At 38.3% G+C, this 22634-nt stretch overlaps 1 protein-coding gene across 2 annotated transcripts in view; it reads left to right on the top strand.

The window, feature by feature from the left end:
* Positions 1 to 22634, top strand: part of SENP2 (SUMO specific peptidase 2) — a 40552-nt gene that overhangs the window by 12502 nt on the left and 5416 nt on the right. For both annotated transcript variants that reach the window (XM_082654669.1, XM_082654670.1), the window contains 9 exons: positions 1543 to 1646; positions 3334 to 3428; positions 4007 to 4058; positions 6553 to 6616; positions 8387 to 8563; positions 10320 to 10451; positions 11891 to 12094; positions 13090 to 13169; positions 15240 to 15324. In XM_082654669.1, coding sequence (XP_082510795.1) covers positions 1543 to 1646; positions 3334 to 3428; positions 4007 to 4058; positions 6553 to 6616; positions 8387 to 8563; positions 10320 to 10451; positions 11891 to 12094; positions 13090 to 13169; positions 15240 to 15324 — 993 coding nt within the window. The remainder of the gene's footprint in view (positions 1 to 1542; positions 1647 to 3333; positions 3429 to 4006; positions 4059 to 6552; positions 6617 to 8386; positions 8564 to 10319; positions 10452 to 11890; positions 12095 to 13089; positions 13170 to 15239; positions 15325 to 22634) is intronic.

Genomic DNA, 22634 nt, shown 5'->3' on the forward strand with positions numbered 1-22634 from the left:
TGCCAGTTTTCAGCAATTCAGAATTGAATAAAATATGGTCCCTGTTCTCTAGGAGCTTATACATTAATTGTTGTAATCAGCAAGCAAGTAGGCAGAGAAAGGAATGGACTGCAGCCCTGGAGGGGATTTTAAGCAGAGGTATTAAAGTAGGCTTCAGTACCTCCTAGATAAGAAATAAGGAATGGGACTGAGCAGATATGTATGGGGTATACACAGGCCATATTCTAGAAACATTAGAAGGTAGTATTAGCAAGGACATACTTACTGGTTAAGTGTGATATAAGGTTAGATGGAAGAGCCTGAGTCCCAGATTTCAATCTTGGATAAATATGTGTCACTGACCAGGATACCCTATGTGTTTAGGGGAAGGTGATGACTTCAGTTATGTACATTGTTTAAAGTGCCTGTGAAACACGCAAGAAGACCTCTCCCGTAGACTTTTGGATATATGGGAGTTTTGAGAAGAAGGCAAGCTTAGGGACACATTGCTGAATCTTCTGCATATTGGTGTTAGATAAATCAAGGGAGCTGAAGAGATTATTCAGGGAGAGTATGTACTGTGAGAAAAGATAATGGGCAGAACCATCGACATTTACAGGGAGGCAGAAGAAATAATCTTCAGTGGAGACTGAGAAGATAAGAAGAAGTTAGGAGAGGGGCTTCTCTGGTGGTCCAGTAGTAAAGAATCCGCCTTCCAATGCAGGGGATGCAGGTTCGATCCCTGGTTGGGGAACTAAGAACCCACATCCTGCGGGGCAACTAAACCCATGCACCACAACTACTGAGCTTTTGCGCCTCAATGGGAGCACCTGTGTGCTACAAACTACAGAGTCCATGCGCCCTGGAGCCCACACGCCAGGGCTAGAGAGAAGCTTGCGTGCCGCAACAAAAGATCCCATGTGCCTCATCAAAGATCTCGCGTGCCACAACTAAGATCCGACACAGCTAAAAAAATAAAGAAAATAAATAAATATTAAAAAAAAAAAAAAGAAATCAGGAAAGTGTATTGTCCAGGAAGGCAAGGCGAGGTTAGCAGGGTGAGATGCTGGAGAGAGAGGTCAATTGACAGAAGAGCTGAAAAAGTGTCCATTGGATCTGGCCATAGAGGGTCGTTAGTGACTTTGGTAAGACCAGTTCTGTTTCGGAAGCTGAATGTTCTGAATATGCAAGTGGATTATTTCTGCTGAGTTTTTTGTGGTTTACCCAGTTTCACTGTCAAAAACTCAGATGCTATCAAGGTCTAGCAGATAATGTAAATGAGTGAAATGGGCTGGAGTGAATAGGTGACCAAAGGGAATAAATAGTCTTACATAGCTCCAGATTGTTGATACAGTGTTTCAAAAGAGACCAGATGTTACTGGATTTTTCTTTTTAATTTATAAAGTTGGTAATTAAAGGAATTAAAAGAACACTAAAATACAAAAACACTGTGCTGGCGAATGAAACACATCTATGAGCTGCATTTGACCTCTTAGTCTTTGTTTATGATTTAATTATAGGTTTGATGTGCTGGTAGTTATCTAAATGCTTTCTTTTATTTAGGGTGTTCAAAAAGAGGAGAGAGAGAAATACCGAAGGTTATTGGAGCGACTTAAAGAAGGTGGTCATGGAAACACTGTTTCTCCTGTTACTTCAACTCATCATAGGTAAAGATGCGTTACCAAGATCAATGCTTTGCCAGACATCTTTTTCCTTATTTTTGGAGAAGGGATTGGTGGGAAGGGCTTTGTTGAAAAAAGAGATTAATATTGAGAGAGTGAGCCCTGTAATTTGTCTGTACTGATGGATTATATAGAACAGTGGTTTTACAAAATAGAATTTTCTGTTAGCTTTTGTTCAAGTGAACTCTTACATAAAACTCTGACACAGAAAAGTGGATTCACTGGTTGAAGTCAGGTTCCCAGGGAGCAGAGAGTTTTTTCAACCTTCCCAACACAAGTTTCTCATGACCTCTGTCTTCCTCTCTTTTTCCCCCTCATCTCCCCCGCTCTTCCCTCCCTTCATCTCCTCCCACCCAGCCCCCACCCCCACCCCTGCCACGTACACATAGTCTCTGAGGCATCCTAGTGGATGCATCTTAGCACAGTCGGAAATCTTCCACTCTAGAGACAAGATTAAACTCATCCCAGGTCATAAGAAGTTTTCCTTACAAGACTGCTTGTTAATTAACTGTGCTGAGTTGACCAAACAGATGAGAATGGCAGAAGGAATTGATGTCTGGGCTTTTATTTCCCTGTAAACAAGGGGACAAAAAATATGTGAGCTCAGGTTTGAGGTCTACTTGATAATTCTAACAAGCGGTGTGAGAATACACAGAGGGGAGTCCCAGAAATTATGTAACAGTAAGTTGAAGGTGAAGAAGTCACGAGACTATCTAGCTTGTTGAATGCAGAAATAACAAGAATTTTAACTTTGGGAATTTTCACTTTGGTTGTGAACTTTAAAAAGAAATTCAGGGACTTCTCTGGTGGCGTAGTGGTTAAGAATCTGCCTGCCAATGCAGGGAACATGGGTTCAAGCCCTGGTCCGGGAAGATCCCACATGCCGTGGAGCAACTAAGCCCGTGCACCACAACTACTGAGCCTGTGCTCTAGAGTCCGTGAGCCACAACTACTGAGCCCTTGTGCCACAACTACTGAAGCCCGCGTGCCTAGAGCCTGTGCTCCGCAACAAGAGAAGCCACCGCAATGAGAAGCCCGTGCACTGCATTGAAGAGTAGCCCCTGCTCACTGCAACTAGAGAAAGCCCACGCCCAGCAACGAAAACCAAACACAGCCAAAAAATAGATAAAGAAATTTATTTAAAAAGAAATTCAGTTTAGTCAATCAGAATGTTCATATTTTTTTCCATTTTGACTAGCCACTGTTGGAAGCAGCAGTATACTTCATGAACTATTGGTTTTGTCATGTCAGCAAAATCCTCAAACTATTTTGCTTATTATGTTTTTTTGGTTGTTGTTCTTTTTCTTCTTATGTTCTTTTAATGTGTTGTTTTGGGATCCATTTCAGTATATCGTTTAAAATTTTTCATCTTTTAACTTGGGTGTTATCATGCTGAGATTTTTTCAGTCAAGGTGGTGCTGGGGATCGAGAACATCCACTTTTATAATGGAGAAACTGGAGGTTAGGTAACTTGGCTGGAATATTAGAATCAGGATTAGACTCCTTTTATCCTAGTCCCAGATGATGCTATGTTGCACCCTTTCTCTTGTAATTTGACGTTTCTGGGTTATCAATAACTCCTGTTTGGAGAAGCTTACCAGAAAGAGATAATGAATACTTATAATAGATTTTCCTTTTGTATCTGATCTTCTTCACTTTTTGTGTTTCTAAGTTCTCAAAGAAGTCAGATGGACACATTAAAGACCAAAGGCTGGGGGCAAGAGCAAAGTCATGGAGTCAAAACAACTCAGTTTGTTCCAAAACAATGTGAGTTCCCAGATTTAGCTCTATCTTAATAGTCTTAATATATTGAACTTAGTTCAAGTGCATATAAAATTGAAAAATGACATGCTAGTAAAAGATGGTGTACCAAACTTTAAAACATTATCAGACCCCAGGGCATTGATGGGATACTACCAGTACCAGTAGTTTATTAAAAATGCTATTTCAAAATAAAGCCAATTTATAAAATACCTCTTGATTATTATTCCTAGCTTCTATATCGTAGTGTATATTTTGTGAGCCTAAAATTAATTTCTTTGTATTCCTTATATTAATTTCCTTGTATTTCTCCACTTGCTGTTCACTAAATGACACTAAATGATAGCTTACCAGATGAGCAGATATTAGTCAGTTTACACTAAAGATAATACTTAAAGGAGAAAGAGATTTATGCGTTTTTAAGCAAATTAATTTGTATGGAGGCTAATGTCTTTGGAACCCATTTTAGCATTTCAGTGTAAATTAATATCTTGATACTTTGGAAACCGTAAATTGAAATTCCAGCTATATGATTGATTAATAAAGGAAATGCTTTTTTTTCTTTTTTTTTATCATCCTCACAGATAGAGTTGTTGAAACAAGGGGACCTCTATGTTCAGTGAGAAGTGAAAAGAGGTACATGGTTCAGTTTATTCTAAGTTTTCTTTGACATATTATTTTCTTTCTTTTTTTTAACATCTTTATTGGGGTATAATTGCTTTACTATGGTGTGTTAGTTTCTGCTTTATAACAAAGTGAATCAGTTATACATATACATATGTTCCCATATCTCTTCCCTCTTGCATCTCCCTCCCTCCCACCCTCCCTATCCCACCCCTCCAGGTGGTCACAAAGCACCGAGCTGATCTCCGTGTGCTATGCGGCTGCTTCCCACTAGCTATCTACCTTACATTTGGTAGTGTATATATGTCCATGCCTCTCTCTCGCTTTGTCACAGCTCACCCTTCCCCCTCCCCATATCCTCAAGTCCGTTCTCTAGTAGGTCTGTGTCTTTATTCCTGTCTTACCCCTAGGTTCTTCATGACATTTCTTTTTTCTTAAATTACATATATATGTGTTAGCATACGGTATTTGTCTCTCTCTTTCTGACTTACTTCACTCTGTATGACAGACTCTAGGTCTATCCACCTCATTACAAATAGCTCAATTTCGTTTCTTTTTATGGCTGAGTAATATTCCATTGTATATATGTGCCACATCTTTATCCATTCATCTGATGATGGACACTTAGGTTGTTTCCACCTCCGGGCTATTGTAAATAGAGCTGCAATGAACATTTTGGTACATGACTCTTTTTGAATTTTGGTTTTCTCGGTATATGCCCAGTAGTGGGTTTGCTGGGTCATATGGTAGTTCTATTTGTAGTTTTTTAAGGAACCTCCATACTGTTCTCCACAGTGGCTGTACCAATTCACATTCCCACCAGCAGTGCAAGAGTGTTCCCTTTTCTCCACACCCTCTCCAGCATTGTTTCTAGATTTTTTGATGATGGCCATTCTGATTGGTGTGAGATGATATCTCATTGTAGTTTTGATTTGCATTTCTCTAATGATTAATGATGTTGAGCATTCTTTCATGTGTTTGTTGGCAGTCTGTATATCTTCTTTGGAGAAATGTCTATTTAGGTCTTCTGCCCATTTTTGGATTGGGTTGTTTGTTTTTTTGTTATTGAGCTGCATGAGCTGCTTGTAAATTTTGGAAATAAATCCTTTGTCAGTTGCTTCATTTGCAAATATTTTCTCCCATTCTGAGGGTTGTCTTTTGGTCTTGTTTATGGTTTCCTTTGCTGTGCAAAAGCTTTTAAGTTTCATTAGGTCCCATTTGTTCATTTTTGTTTTTATTTCTATTTCTCTAGGAGGTGGGTCAAAAAGGATCTTGCTGTGATTTATGTCATAGAGTGTTCTGCCTATGTTTTCCTCTAAGAGTTTGATAGTGTCTGGCCTTACATTTAGGTCTTTAATCCATTTTGAGCTTATTTTTGTGTACGGTGTTAGGGAGTGATCTAATCTCATACTTTTATATGTACCTGTCCAGTTTCCCCAGCACCACTTATTGAAGAGGCTGTCCTTTCTCCACCGTACATTCCTGCCTCCTTTATCAAAGATGAGGTGACCATATGTGCGTGGGTTTATCTCTGGGCTTTCTATCCTGTTCCATTGATCTTTCTGTTTTTGTGCCAGTACCATACTGTCTTGATTACTGTAGCTTTGTAGTATAGTCTGAAGTCAGGGAGCCTGATTCCTCCAGCTCCATTTTTCGTACTCAGGATTGCTTTGGCTATTCGGGGTCTTTTGTGTTTCCATACAAATTGTGAAATTTTTTGTTCTAGTTCTGTGAAAAATGCCAGTGGTAGTTTGATAGGGATTGCCTTGAATCTGTAGATTGCTTTGGGTAGTAGAGTCATTTTCACAATGTTGATTATTCCAATCCAAGAACATGGTATATCTCTCCATCTATTGACATATTATTTTCTTACTTTATAAACTATATTTATGAGTAACCATGTCTGAGGAATTGTGAACTCTTCTCAGCTCTGGTAGCTGGTCAGCATATGTGGGTACATAGGTAGCTCTTGTGTCAGATGTCCACCCTAGCTTGGGAGGGTGCCCTTCTCCCCTAGGCATTAGAGGTTGGGAGGCATAGGTACTGCTTAGATAAGAGCGTGGGTGTAGTGGGCATCTCTGGTGGTCAGCATCTCTAGTATATGAACAGTGAAGGCAGTTCTGTGTGCCTTAGGATTTTGGATGTTGGTTCATTTATAGTAGAGTTTGGTAAACTATGGCCCATGGACCAAATCTGGTCCACCTGCCTGTTTTTGTAAGTAAAGTTTTATTGGACACAGTCATACTCATTCATTTACATACTACTTTTGGCCACTTTTAAACTACAATGCAAGTTGAGAAGATGTGACAAAAACCATAAGACCTGCAAAGCTAAGATATTTACTATCTGATCCTTTTTAGAAAAATTTTGCTAACCTTTGGTTTAGAGGACTATATAAACTCAAGGCAATATTTGTTTACAATTATTAAATCTTCTTTCTGAAACTAGTTTAATATGTATCAGATTACAGTCATCCAGTCTGTAATCTCTCACTTTTTTTCCTCAGGTGTTCAAAGGGGAAACTTTCTGATACAGAGAAGACACTTGGAATCAGACTAGAAAATGAAGGTGTAAGTAGAAACCCTAGTTAAATTTTATGTCTTTTACTCTTTCACCTGACTTATGTTAAAATTTTGGGCCCATGAAAAATAAGATACGATATACGTTACTTTGATTTCTAATTCCGTTGTTTTCTTTGAAGAAGCAGCAGGCATTGAGGATACACACCTTTGGCTTTCTTCTGAGTTGCAAGATTTTTATCTCTGTGCTGTCGCGACCTTTGTAAGAGAGACTAACTTGCCTCCATCCCAACCCTTATCTGTGTTGCCTGGCTTCTTTTGGAGAATTTTTTAAAACCATACATCTTTAGGGAAAATGGTTGTTCGGCACTTTTCAGATTCAAGATTTCATATTTATTTGAAAATATTACCAATCTTCTGCTTAATTGGATTTTACTTTTTCTATATAAGTATCAGAATAAGAAGTGTCCCAATGATCTCCATAGCAATACCAACATTTTAAGTAATAGTGGCAAAGTGTTTACTAAGCACTCCACATCCAAAAGAATTATATTCCTAAACTAAATGCAAACTTGAAGTTTTAGATTATTTCATATTTTAGGTAATAGAAATACCAAAGTTTAGGGAACTGCTTTGTGTTAAGTATCAGTCTGATCAAGATTCTCTTTTCCCATGTGATATCTTCATAAGAACTAGTCTTAAGGCTAAGTCATAGTCTTAAGTCATGATCTTAAGTCCTAAGTCTTAGATTGTTCCCTTCTCTAATGTATTTGTTACCTGGCTAAAGACTACATCCTGCTTCTATCCTTGCTGAACCTGAAGGCATCGCGATCTGGGACCATGTGGAAGGGCCAGCAGCTACTGGTTTCCTAGGACCAGTATACCTGGCAGTTAGCTAGAGTAAAGAGCACTGGCTACGTGTGTTGAGAGTGTAGCTCTAGTCCAATGCTCTATTTCTTTTTTTTTTTTTGGTACGCGGGCCTCTTATTGTTGTGGCCTCTCCCATTGCGGAGCACAGGCTCCGGACACGCAGGCTCAGCAGCCATGGCTCATGGGCCCAGCTGCTCCACGGCATGTGGGATCTTCCCGGACCGGGGCACGAACCCATGTCCCCTGCATCGGCAGGCGGACTCTCAACCACTGCTCCACCAGGGAAGCCCCCAATGCTCTATTTCTAAATAAATTTCCTAATTTTAGATAAATTTGCCTACCAGATGACTTAAGTTCAGTATTAACAGTTATGTAGAGTCATGATAAGGAAAGATTCTTATCAGAGTTTCTGGGATGCTGGCAAAATTCTGTTTATTGACCTGAATGGTGGTTACATAGGTGTTAATATTACAAAAATTAAGTGGCACATTAATGTTTTGTGCATTTTTCTATAATATATAATTACTTTTTTAAAAGGATGAAGTAGAACAAGTTTACTTGGTATAAGGATAGAAGTGGTTTATTTTGAGTGGTGGGATTATGGGTCATATTTTTTGCTTTTTTAAAGCTTTTCAAAATGTCTTTTAACTATATTATTTTTAATTGAAATAAGAAAACTGAAAATACTTTTCTTGCTACCTCCAGGGAAAACAAATGTTCTGCTTCATGGTTTATAACTGAGGTGTCCTGTTGTGAGCCTTAGGTCTTGAACCATTTTTGTTCCTTCTTCCAGGGACAGGCAGATATACTTAATCTACTTTACTCATTTGGGGATTTACTAATTCTCTTTTCTTTCAAGATAATGGTGCTGTTTTATATTTCATGTGTTACGTATGTTTATACGTGCAAGTATCAAACATGTCAGTAGAATATGGGAACTTTTTTGATCAGAGGAGGGGACTCCAGCTGGAACCTGACTTATCTGAAGAAGTGTCAGCCCGACTGCGCCTGGGCAGTGGAAGCAATGGCTTACTCAGGAGGAAGATGTCAATACTTGAGACAAAAGAAAAAAATTGCTCAAGCAAAGAGAGGGATAAAAGGACAGATGATCTTCTTGAACTTACAGAGGTATTGTTTCTTGTTTCTTGTGTTGATCAGAATAAGGGGCATGTTTTTAAATAACCTCAGTTATTTAAGACTTGAGTGAATGTTTTGTTTTGAAGAGTTTCTCCAGGCTAGGGAATGTATGTATGAAGGAAATCATGCCCAAGGGCTGGTCAGTCACTGGCTACACTGATCATTAGTGATCTGTGAAAGTGGCCTAAGGAATTAGATTAATTTCAGCAAATGTGAGTAGACAGGATTGTCACATATCTTGGAATATAATGGGTTCTTTGTAGATTCTTTTTCTAAACTTAAAATATTTTGAGTTACACTGTATGGGTTTGACATTAGGAAGGAGTTCATTGCAGTTCTTTTTTTTTTTTTAAACATTTAATTTTATTTGTTTATTTTTGGCCAAGATGCATGGCCTGTGGGATCCCAGTTCCCCAACCAGGGATCGAACCCAGGCCCAGGCAGTGAAAGCACCAAGTCCCAACCACTGGACTGCCAGGAAACTCCCCTTCATTGAGGTTTTTGTTAAGCGATTATGGTTCACTAAAATGTCCCTTTCAATGATTACTGTATTTGAAACGTTTCTGTAAGTAAAAACTTACAGAAAACAAGGAAATGAAGGTAGTTAAAAATTCTCATTTTAAAGGTGAGCCCACATCTTGACTCCTCCATTGTTGTGGTAGTCAGTCCTATTCAGTGAATATTTATTGAGCACTTACTATATGTTGGACATGCAGGTGGAGAGAGAGAGATCCATAAAATTACAAAATTGTGTTTAGTGGGGGGGAGCAGTATTGAAAATATTTGGATGAAATAACTTCTATTTGGTTTATAGATTCAGGCTTATAGCTTAAATATGCATTTCTCTTTGTAATTCTTTAGAATGATGCCATCTATTCAATAAGGTCTCAGTTGCTAGACTGCTGCCTAGTTTTCTAGTTTCTGCTTACTCTCTTCATGTCAAAAGTAGATAGAATGATCTCTTTGATTCCTAATTTTATTACTTTGATGTTTTAAAATAAAAGTTCAGGAGGTAGATAAGGAAAGTATGAAAATGCTTTTATAGTATTGTGAAAGGAGCAAAGGCTAAGGAGTGAGACACTCCGGTGTTCAAATCTTGGCTCTGCCTTTTAATCATTATATGACTTTGACCATGTAACCAAAATTCTCTGAGCTTTACCTCTTCTATAAGATGGTGATAATACTTTCCCCACAAGCAGGGATTAATGGTGTGCTTCAAGCATCTGGTACATGTTTGGCTCATGTATCCCACATGGTAGTGGGATAATTGAGAGTATACTTTAAATATTATTATCAAATTATTGTTTTCAGAAGTTAATAATTGAACTAGCATTTTTTATAACCATTAGTAGTAAGATTGCTTTGTGCTCCTAAATTGAAATTCTTTCCTACTTCAATTTAGTAGGTCTTTGATGATCTGTTTTTCTTAAGGGTCAGGTATTACAGAGATGAAAAACTTTTTTTTTTTTTTGCGGTACGTGGGCCTCTCACTGTTGCAGCCCTTCCTGTCGCGGAGCACAGGCCCCGGACGCGCAGGTGCAGTGGCCATGGCCCACGGGCCCAGCTGCTCCGTGGCATGTGGGATCTTCCTGGACCGGGGCACGAACCCGTGTCCCCTGAATTGGCAGGCGGACTCCCAACCACTGCACCACCAGGGAAGCCCTGAAAAGCTTTTTTCAATCTCAGACTTTCAGTATCTGATAGTGGTTCCATATTAAAGTAGCAACCTCTGGACTTTGTAATTCAGGACATGGAAAAGGAAATCAGTAATGCTCTAGGCCATGGCCCACAGGATGAGATCCTAAGTAGTGCTTTCAAATTACGAATCACTCGAGGAGATATCCAGACCTTGAAGAACTATCACTGGCTCAATGATGAAGTAAGTTGTCTTTTTTTCCCCCTTTGACTATCATTATGCTTAGTCATTTTCTGTCTGTAACCATAGTGGTTTCTACACAATAAAAGGGGCTGGTAAAGCAGCTATAGTTTTTCTAAAACAAAAACATCTTAAACCTTAAAAACATGATTAATTCTGATTGTTTGCTGCCTTTAATTAGCAATGTTTCCCTCTTCTGCATTTGTGCTTTGTTTCATCCACCACTTACTAGTCTTAAGTGAGATTTTTATAAATCCTGGGTGCAAGTGATAAATGGAAGGAAGCAAGCGATACTTTATTTTAGATGAATTCTTATAGGAGCCAGTTTATTTTTTCAATAATAAAGGAATATATTGATCACTGTATGTACACTATGTGATTTTTTTCTTTATTTCATTTGAGTGATAACTGTAAAATTTGTCCAATTGTCATCTTGTATCCTTATGTATTTAGCTAAAGGTAGCTCTTGGTTCTTGCCAATTTCCCAGTTGGTTCTTTACCCAGCTGCTCAGCCCCTGCATTTTCTCCCTTTGCCTTCCTTCCTCCCCGCTATGACTAGTGACATATAAACACATTCTTGTAAAATTAGCATGTTTCTGTTTCACATTATAAATGTAATATGTTTATTATAGAAAATTTAGAAAATACAGGAAAAGTGAAGGAAAAACATTATCGTTTGAAAGTGGCACAACTCAAAAGTAAACAAAATACTAATGTTTTGGTGTATTTCCTTCCATTTAATTTTTTTTAATTGAGGTGTAATTTATATATAGTAAAATGCACTTCCAGTTAATATTTTTGCATATTTTGTGTGTGATATAGTTACATATACATTTTCATTGTTGCAGACTTTCTCCTTGAGTTCTTTCTCTTGTCTCTCTTACTCACATGCCTCAAAAGTACAGTCTCATTCCTTCTTAATCCCTCCCATTTTGCACTGATCTTTTTTTTTTAATACATTTATTTTATTTATTTTATTTTTGGCTGCTTTGGGTCTTTGTTGCTGCGTGCGGGCTTTCTCTAGTTGCGGTGAGCGGGGGCTACTCTTTGTTGCGGTGTGCTGGCTTCTCACTGCGGTGGCTTCTCTTGTTGCGGAGCACAGGCTCTAGGTTCGTGGGCTTCAGTAGTTGTGGCATGCAGGCTCAGTAGTTGTGGCACACAAGCTTATTTGCTCTGCGGCTTATGGGATCTTCCCGGACCAGGGATCGAACCGTGTCCCCTGCATTGGCAGGTGGATTCTTAACCACTGCGCCACCAGGGAAGTCCCTGCACTGATCATTTTTTGTTTTCCATCTTCTGTCATAGACAGCCCTTTTATCCCCTTCCTTAGTGCCTTCCCTTCCCTCAGCTTATTTTCTAATTCATCCTAATTGAGTTAGGTAGAAATCTAGTTTTGATAATATACTTGCCATATTCTAACATTTACTCTCTTGATATTACAGGTCATTAATTTTTACATGAATCTCCTGGTGGAAAGAAATAAAAAACAAGGGTATCCAGCACTTTATGCATTCAGTACTTTCTTCTATCCAAAATTAAAGTCTGGGGGTTACCAAGCAGTGAAAAGATGGACCAAAGGGGTCAATCTCTTTGAACAGGAACTTATTCTGGTGCCTATTCATCGGAAGGTACATTGGAGCCTGGTGGTAAGTTGAGAGGTTTAATTGTTGGAGTTTGGATAATGACTGTTTTGTTAAATGCAGGCATAGTAACCACCGCTGTAAAGCAAATATCGCAATAAAGAGAGTGACATCAATTTCTTGGTTTCCCAGTGCATATAAAAGTTATGTTTACACTACACTGTAGTCTATTAAGTCTGCAATAACACTATATCTAAAAAACAATCTACATACCTTAATTAAAAAATACTTATTGCTAAATACTTTTTATGCTAACCATCATCTGAGCCTTCAGTGAGCTGTAATCTTTTCACAATAGCATCAACGGTCACTGATCACAGATCACCATAACAAGTATATTAATAATGAAAAAGTTTGAAATGTTGTGAAGAATTACCAAGATATGACACACAGACATGAAGTGAGCAAACACTGTTAGAAAAATGACGCTGATAGACTTGCTTAATGCAGGGTTGCCACAGACCTTCAATTTGTGAAAAATGCAGTGTCTGCAAAGCACAATAAAATGAAGTGTGCTGGTAATGAAGGCGACTCTTCTGTCTAGTGAGAGTCCTGTAGTATATGTTAAAGGCATACTCTGCAGAGTCCCTTCTTAGTTCTTGAGTTGAGCAACTTAGAAAGCTACAAGACAGTCTGTAGTGGAGGAGCTTTGATTTTTAATAGGAATTTTAATACACGTGGGTTATTTTATTACTTTTGTTTACGAGATGAAAACGGGTTTATTGTAGTAAAGGTATAAAGAAAAAGGCAAAAAAAAAGTCTCATCACTCTGAGAGGACCACTAATGTTTTAAGGAATAAGTTTCTATGCCTTTCTCTAGGAATAGAAAAATATAATTTTATAGACATGGAGCTCATATCATCTGTGATGTTTTATGAAAAATGTGTCTTAGAAATCCATTCATGTTGGTACATATATTTTTTTAAATGCTTATCTTTTTAGAAATAAAATTCTCATTTTTTTTGATGGTTGTTTCTGGATGTTGCATTTTTCCATTATAGGTGATAGACCTAAGAAAAAAGTGTCTTAAATATCTGGATTCTATGGGACAAAAGGGCCACAGGATCTGTGAGATTCTCCTGTAAGTAAAGGCTTAAAAAACTTCAGTGTTGCCTCACTGTGCCCTTTGTTAAGTGGTCTTTCTTTCCATCCTCTGGTGGATGGTAGTCTAATGTGTAGTGAGAGCTCTCTTCCTAGTTGTTCACAACTTGACCTGAATCCATCTTTTTGTCTAAAAATAACCCCAAAATCTGATCTTAACTGAGAAATCTTATTTAATAGCATCACTGAAAACAAGTTTGTCATATGTCATAATGTAAATTATATTCGATGAGAATCCCGTGATTTGAATTAGATTTCTCTGGGATTGATACATTAGTTCTCTGAATTCTTAAGCCCACTCACTGATGTCTCTGTGCTTTCCATGATGGTTTGGTTCATCTCATAGAACCTGGAGGTAATTTTTAAGTTAAAACATGGTTTGTAGGTAACTGTTTTAATAGTAATTGCTAGAAACCTGCCTTTAAAGCATAGCCGTCTATTAGCTATGTAAAGTGATGAGAAGAATTTCACAGAGAGGAAGCAAATCAGTGAAATAAGTCTATTTTGAAACACTTATGACCACTGGAAGCAATTGCAGGTTCCAGTTTTTAATTTTAGTAAGGATACTTGGATAATTTTAATAAGGATACTTTAGTAAGGAACTCTTGTTGAATGATGTGAAGAAAAGTTAACAATAATTCAGTTCTTTCTTTTTTGATGTTGTTTTAGTGTAAAAGATCCTTTTAATTTATGGGTGTTTATCTTGAATAAAAAATGTAGAGAAGAAATTTTTTAAAATCATAAGATACAAATTGTTTATAAAGCAGTTATCTCCTAGTCTTTTCTGCTTAAGATGTATGTAAAATGTGCATACATACATACGTGTGCACATACACGTACATATAATCACATACTTACGAATGTTTTCATTGGAATCATACAGCAAAATTTTGTCTGTTGCTTATAATAGGATACCAAAAAACCATACTTTTATAACATTCATACTTTTCTTCCCCCCCCCCTCTTTTTTAATATATGAAGAGTTCAGCTTCTTTGGGTATCTGAGGCCCCCTCCCTTTCCTGATGCCCCTAGTCCAACTTTTCTCAATTTTTTTCATTATCACCTCCCCACTACAAATTTTTTTTAATTTAATTTCTCCATGACAAGAGAAAAGAGTATTAAGGAAGAGACTTTGTTTGTTTGTTGGGTTGAGCTTTAGAGGGCTACAAACCATTGAAATATCTAAGATTTTTGCCTTCTAAGAACCAGTTTTCACCTCTCTGGGGGTGATATTGCTGCTCCCGTTGTGAGCGCATGCCCTAGCATAGCACTGGTTTCCCTTTTATGTAGGTTAGGATGAGAACTGAGATGCCTTTGTTAAATTTGATAACCCTCTGGAGATTTGGATAAAATTAAATCACTCTCAATACTTAAGTATATATCACCTAGGAATGAGGAAATTCTCTTACATAACCACAATGCCATTATCACACTTAAGAAAGTTGACAACCACTAATGTGTAATAATATATGATTCATGTTCTGATATCGTCAGGTATCTTTTATAGCTTTTTTTCCTAATCCAGGAAGTCAGTCAGGGTTCATGCATGTAAGTAATGTCTCTTTAGTCTCCCTTAGTTTAGAATAGCCTCCTACATTTTTTTTTGTTTTCCATGGCAGTGCCTTTTCTTTTTAAGACTCCAGGCCAGATGTCTTGTTTTATATCTGTTTTTAAGTGAGAAAAAGCAAGTAATAGAATGAAGTACTTTTTTAATAGAATAAAATGTGTGTTTTAAAATGGGGTGGAGTAGAGAACTAGAAGAACAAACAGCAAACCATTAATAGTAAATATTTCCATAGTGGTTATTATGGGGTCTTTTGCATTTTACATATTATGTTTTAATTTTTAAAATATAACCATATATAATTTTTGTAATCAGAAAAAACACAAAATAAAATGTAAAAAGCCAAAAACAATCATATTTAAAAAAATCTAACAGAGATGGCTTTGAGAATGGCAGGTCTATTAAACATCATGATGTCTTTGTAGTCATAATGCTAAGTCTCCACAGGGATTCATCAGTATATTCCTTCTTTGTTGTTTTTTCAGTCAGTATTTACAGGATGAAAGTAAGACCAAAAGAAATATTGACCTGAATGTTTTAGAGTGGACCCACTACAGCATGAAGCCACATGTAAGTGGTGACCATCTGTATTTCAAATACTTTGTTGCATTTCCTGTCAGTAGCGTATTATTTAGACTTGGCTTCCTTCCTCCCCTTACTCACTCATCCTTAGGCATGCATTCTCCTAAGGTGTACATCGTTAGAATGATCACTTCTAAGTCTTCAGAAATTCATTTAACCAAGTTGTTTGCTTTTTTTTTTTTAAGTTGTTTGCTTTTAAGCCTTTATCTTGTTTCTTAAACTATAAATGTTAAATATCTGCATGTCTCAAAAAATTGAGAAAAAAACACAACACAATAAATTCAAGCCAGCTACTTTTCTTGGTTGGCATTAATGGAAATTTTAAAGCTCCTGTTCAGAACTTATCTGAGAAATTTGTATATTTAGATCTTAAGCGTCCGATGCTGTGAGTCCTCAACAGTCAGGTGTGCTATTTGTGAATGTGCTTTGGATCTTGCCAGATTTGAATCTCATTCAGAGTTTAAAAATGCATACATCTGGGACTTCCCTAGTGGCACAGTGGTTAAGAATCCTCCTGCCAATGCAGGGAACACGGGTTCGAGCCTTGGTCCGGGAAGATCCCACATGCCGCGGAGCAACTAAGCCCGTGCACCACAACTACGGGGCCTGCACTCTAGAGCCTGCGAGCCACAACTACTGAGCTCGTGCACCACAACTACTGAAGCCCGAGCACTTAGAGCCTGTGCTCCACAACAAGAGAAGGCACCACAGTGAAAAGGCTGCGCACTGCAACGAAGAGTAGCACCCGCTCGTTGCAACTAGAGAAAGCCTGCTTGCAGAAACAAAGACCCAATGCAGCCAAAAAATAATTAATTAATTAAAAAACGCAGGGCTTCCCTGGTGGCGCAGTGGTTGAGAGTCCGCCTGCCGATGCAGGGGACACGGGTTCGTGCCCCGGTCCGGGAGGATCCCACATGCTGCGGAGCGGCTGGACCCGTGAACCATGGCCGCTGAGCCTGCACCTCCGGAGCCTGTGCTCCGCAGCGGGAGAGGCCACAACAGTGAGAGGCCCGCGTACCGGGAAAAAAAATAAAATAAAAGCATACATCTTTTAGCCCTAATGGCTCCTTTTCTTTAAAAAAAAAAAAAAAAAATTTATTGGGCAGTGTTGGGTCTTAGTTGCGTCACGTGGGATCTTTATTGCCGCGTGCTGGATCTTTTTTTTTTTTTTTCCCCACAGTTTACCCTTCCCCCTCCCCATATCCTCAAGTCCATTCTCTAGTAAGTCTGTGTCTTTATTCCTGTTTCACCCCTAGGTTCTTCATGACATTTCTTTTCCTTAAATTCCATATATATGTGTTAGCATATGGTATTTGTCTCTCTCTTTCTGACTTACTTCACTCTGTATGACAGACTCTAGGTGTATCCACCTCATTACAAATAGCTCAATTTTGTTTCTTTTTATGGCTGAGTAATATTCCATTGTATATATGTGCCACATCTTCTTTATCCATTCATCCGATGATGGACACTTAGGTTGTTTCCATCTCCGGGCTATTGTAAATAGAGCTGCAATGAACATTTTGGTACATGACTCTTTTTGAATTATGGTTTTCTCAGGGTATATGCCCAGTAGTGGGATTGCTGGGTCATATGGTAGTTCTATTTGTAGTTTTTTAAGTAACCTCCATACTGTTCTCCACAGTGGCTGTATCAATTTACATTCCCACCAAGAGGGTTCCCTTTTCTCCACACCCTCTCCAGCATTTATTGTTTCTAGATTTTTTGATGATGGCCATTCTGACTGGTGTGAGATGATATCTCGTTGTAGTTTTGATTTGCATTTCTCTAATGATTAGTGATTTTGAGCATTCTTTCATGTGTTTGTTGGCAGTCTGTATATCTTCTTTGGAGAAATGTCTATTTAGGTCTTCTGCCCATTTTTGGATTGGGTTGTTTGTTTTTTTGTTATTAAGCTGCATGAGCTGCTTGTAAATTTCGGAGATTAATCCTTTGTCAGTTGCTTCATTTGCAAATATTTTCTCCCATTCTGAGGGTTGTCTTTTGGTCTTGTTTATGGTTTCCTTTGCTGCGCAAAAGCTTTTAAGTTTCATTAGGTCCCATTTATTTTTGTTTTTATTTCCATTTCTCTAGGAGGTGGGTCAAAAAGGACCTTGCTGTGATTTATGTCATAGAGTGTCCTGCCTATGTTTTCCTCTAAGAGTTTGATAGTTTCTGGCCTTACATTTAGGTCTTAAATCCATTTTGAGTTTATTTTTGTGTATGGTGTTAGGGAGTGATCTAATCTCATACTTTTACATGTAGCTGTCCAGTTTTCCCAGCACCAATGATTGAAGAGGCTGTCCTTTCTCCACTGTACATTCCTGCCTCCTTTATCAAAGATGAGGTGACCATATGTGCGTGGGTTTATCTCTGGGCTTTCTATCCTGTTCCATTGATCTATATTTCTGTTTTTGTGCCAGTACCATACTGTCTTGATTACTGTAGCTTTGTAATATAGTCTGAAGTCAGGAAGCCTGATTCCTCCAGCTCTGTTTTTCGTTCTCAAGATTGCTTTGGCTATTCGGGGTCTTTTGTGTTTCCATACAAATTGTGAAATTTTTTGTTCTAGTTCTGTGAAAAATGCCAGTGGTAGTTTGTTAGGGATTGCCTTGAATCTGTAGATTGCTTTGGGTAGTAGAGTCATTTTCACAATGTTGATTCTTCCAATCCAAGAACATGGTGTATCTCTCCATCTATTTGTATCATCTTTAATTTCTTTCATCAGTGTCTTATAATTTTCTGCATGCAGGTCTTTTGTCTCCTTAGGTAGGTTTATTCCTAGATATTTTATTCTTTTTGTTGCAATGGTAAATGGGAGTGTTTTCTAGATTTCACTTTCAGATTTTTCATCCTTAGTGTATAGGAATGCCAGAGATATCTGTGCATTAATTTTGTATCCTGCTACTTTACCAAATTCATTGGTTAGCTCTAGTAGCTTTCTGGTAGCATCCTTGGGATTCTCTATGTACAGTATCATGTCATCTGCAAACAGTGATAGCTTTACTTCTTCTTTTCTGATTTGGATTCCTTTTATTTCCTTTTCTTCTCCTATTGCTGTGGCTAAAACTTCCAAAAATATGTTGAATAAGAGTGGTGAGAGTGGGCAACCTTGTCTTGTTCCTGATCTTAGTGGAAGTGCTTTCAGTTTTTCACCATTGAGGATGATGTTGGCTGTGGGTTTGTCATATATGGCCTTTATTATGTTGAGGAAAGTTCCCTCTATGCCTACTTTCTGCAGGGTTTTTATCATAAATGGGTGTTGAATTTTGTCAAAAGCTTTCTCTGCATCTATAGAGATGATCATATGGTTTTTCTCCGTCAGTTTCTTAATATGGTGTATCACGTTGATTGATTTGCGTATACTGAAGAATCCTTGCATTCCTGGAATAAACCCCACTTGATCATGGTGTATGATCTGTTTAATGTGCTGTTGGATTCTGTTTGCTAGTATTTTGTTGAGGATTTTTGCATCTATGTTCATCAGTGATATTGGCCTGTAGTTTTCTTTCTTTGTGACATCCTTGTCTGATTTTGGTATCAGGGTGATGGTGGCCTCGTAGAATGAGTTGGGGAGTGTTCCTCCTTCTGCTATATTTTGGAAGAGTTTGAGAAGGATAGGTGATAGCTCTTCTCTAAATGTTTGATAGAATTCGCTTGTGAAGCCATCTGGTCCTGGGCTTTTGTTTGTTGGAAGATTTTTTTTTTTTTTTTTTTTTTTTTGTGGCATACGGGCCTCGCACTGTTGTGGCCTCTCCTGTTGTGCAGCATGGGCTCCAGACGCGCAGGCTCAGCGGCCATGGCTCACGGGCCCAGCCACTCCACGGCATGTGGGATCTTCCCGGACCGGTGCACGAACCCGTGTCCCCTGCATCGGCAGGCGGACTCTCAACCACTGCGCCACCAGGGAAGCCCAGTTGGAAGATTTTTAATCACAGTTTCAATTTCAGTGTTTGTGATTGGTCTGTTCATATTTTCTATTTCTTCCTGATTCAGTCTTGGCAGGTTGTGCCTTTCTAAGAATTTGTCCATTTCTTCCAGGTTGTCCATTTTATTGGCATAGAGTTGCTTGTAGTACTCTCTCATGATCTTTTGTATTTCTGCAGTGTCAGTTGTTACTTCTCCTTTTTCACTTCTAATTCTATTGATTTGAGTCTTCTCCCTTTTTTTCTTGATGAGTCTGGCTAATTGTTTATCAATTTTGTTAATCCTTTCAAAGAACCAGCTTTTAGTTTTATTGATCTTTGCTATTGTTTCCTTCATTTCTTTTTCATTTATTTCTGATCTGATTTTTATGATTTCTTTCCTTCTGCTAACTTTGGGGTTTTTTTGTTCTTCTTTCTCTAATTGCTTTAGGTGCAAGGTTAGGTTGTTTATTCGAGATGTTTCCTGTTTCTTAAGGTAGGATTGTATTGCTATAAACTTCCCTCTTAGAACTGCTTTTGCTGCATCCCATAGATTTTGAGTCGTTGTGTCTCCATTGTCATTTGTTTCTAGGTATTTTTTGATTTCCTCTTTGATTTCTTCAGTGATCACTTCGTTATTAAGTAGTGTATTGTTTAGCCTCCATGTGTTTGTATTTTTTACAGATCTTTTCCTGTAATTGATATCTAGTCTCATAGCATTGTGGTCCGAAAAGATACTTGATACAATTTCAATTTTCTTAAATTTACCAAGGTTTGATTTGTGACCCAAGATATGATCTATCCTGGAGAATGTTCCATGAGCACTTGAGAAAAATGTGTATTCTGTTGTTTTTGGATGGAATGTCCTATAAGTATCAATTAAGTCCATCTCGTTTAATGTATCATTTAAAGCTTGTGTTTCCTTATTTATTTTCATTTTGGATGATCTGTCCATGGGTGAAAGTGGGGTGTTAAAGTCCCCTACTATGAATGTGTTACTATCGATTTCCCCTTTTATGGCTGTTAGTATTTGCCTTATGTATTGAGGTGCTCCTATGTTGGGTGCATAAATATTTACAATTGTTATATCTTCTTCTTGGATTGATCCCTTCTTGGATTGATCCCTCTTGGATTGATCATTATGTAGTGTCCTTTGTCTCTTCTAATAGTCTTTATTTTAAAGTCTATTTTGTCTTATATGAGAATTGCTACTCCAGCTTTCTTTTGGTTTCCATTTGCATGAAATACCTTTTTCCATCTGCTTACTTTCAGTCTGTATGTGTCTCTAGGTCTGAAGTGGGTCTCTTGTAGACAGCAGATACATGCGTCTTGTTTTTGTATCCATTCAGCCAATCTGTGTCTTTTGGTGGGAGCATTTAGTCTATTTACATTTAAGGTAATTATCGATATGTATGTTCCCATTCCCATTTTCTTAATTGTTTTGGGTTTGTTATTGTAGGTCTTTTCCTTCTCTTGTGTTTCTTGCCTAGAGAAGTTCCTTTAGCAGTTGTTGTAGAGCTGGTTTGGTGGTGCTGAACTCTCTCAGCTTTTGCTTGTCTGTAAAGGTTTTAATTTCTCCATCAAATCTGAATGAGATCCTTGCTGGGTAGAGTAATCTTGGTTGCAGGTTTTTCTCCTTCATCAATTTCAATATGTCCTCCCTTCTGGCTTGCAGAGTTTCTGCTGAAAGATCAGCTGTTAACCTTATGGGGATTCCCTTGTGTGTTATGTGTTGTTTTTCCCTTGCTGCTTTTAATACGTTTTCTTTGTATTTAATTTCTGACAGTTTGATTAATATGTGTCTTGGCGTATTTCTCCTTGGATTTATCCTATATGGGACTCTCCGTGCTTCCTGGACTTGATTAACTATTTCCTTTCCCATATTAGGGAAGTTTTCAACTATAATCTCTTCAAATATTTTCTCAGTCCCTTTCTTTTTCTCTTCTTCTTCTGGAACCCCTATAATTCGAATGTTGGTGCGTTTAATGTTGTCCCAGAGGTCTCTGAGACTGTCCTCAGTTCTTTTCATTCTTTTTTCTTTATTCTGCTCTGCAGTAGTTATTTCCACTATTTTATCTTCCAGGTCACTTATCCGTTCTTCTGCCTCAGTTATTCTGCTATTGATTCCATCTAGAGTATTTTTCATTTCATTTATTGTGTTGTTCATCGTTGTTTGTTTCGTCTTTAGTTCTTCTAGGTCCTTGTTAAATGTTTCTTGCATTTTGTCTATTCTGTTTCCAAGATTTTGGATCATCTTTACTATCATTATTCTAAATTCTTTTTCAGGTAGACTGCCTATTTCCTCTTCATTTGTTAGGTCTGGTGGGTTTTTATCTTGCTCCTTCATCTGCTGTGTGTTTTTCTGTCTTTTCATTTTGCTTATCTTACTGTGTTTGGGGTCTCCTTTTTGCGGGCTGAAGGTTCGTAGTTCCTGTTGTTTTTGGTGTCTGTCCCCAGTGGCTAAGGTTGGTTCAGTGGGTTGTGTAGGCTTCTTGGTGGAGGGTACTAGTGCCTGTGTTCTGGTGGATGAGGCTGGATCTTGTCTTTCTGGTGGGCAGGTCCACGTCTGGTGGTTTGTTTTGGGGTGTCTGTAGACTTATTATGATTTTGGGCAGCCTCTCTGCTAATGGGTGGGGCTGTGTTCCTGTCTTGCTAGTTGTTTGGCATAGGATGTCCAGCACTGTAGCTTGCTGGTCGTTGAGTGAAGCTGTGTGTTGGTGTTGAGATGGAGATCTTTGGGAGATTTTCGCCGTTTGATATTATGTGCAGCTGGGAGGCGTCTTGTGGACCAGTGTCCTGAAGTTGGCTCTCCCACCTCAGAGGCACAGCACTAACTCCTGGCTGCAGCACCAAGAGCCTTTCATCCACACGGCTCAGAAGAAAAGGGAGAAAAAGTAGAAAGAAACAATTAGTAGAAGTAGAAAGAAAGAAAGGAGCGAGGGAGGGAGGGAGCAAGGAAGGAAGGAGGGAAGGCAGGAAAAAAAGAAAGAAGACAAAGTAAAATAAAGTAAGATAAAATATAATGAAGTTATTAAAATAAAAAAATAATTATTAAGAGGAAAAAACAACAAAAAAATGGATGGGTAGAACCCGTAACAAATGGTGGAAGCAAAGCTATACAGACAAAATCTCGCACAGAAGCATACACATACACACTCAGAAAAAGAGGAAAAGAGGAAAAAATCATAAATCTTGCTCTCAAAGTCCACCTCCTCAATTTGGGATGATTCGTTGTGTATTCATGTATTCCACAGATGCAGGGTACATCAAGTTGATTGTGGAGCTTTAATCCGCTGCTTCTGAGGCGGCTGGGAGAGATTTCCCTTTCTCTACTTTGTTCTCACAGCTCCCGGGGCTCAGCTTTGGATTTGGCCCCGCCTCTGCGTGTAGGTC

The sequence above is a fragment of the Grampus griseus genome, assembly GCF_964374135.1.
Source record: "Grampus griseus genome assembly, chromosome: 5".
In the NCBI taxonomy this organism is placed as follows: domain Eukaryota; kingdom Metazoa; phylum Chordata; class Mammalia; order Artiodactyla; family Delphinidae; genus Grampus; species Grampus griseus.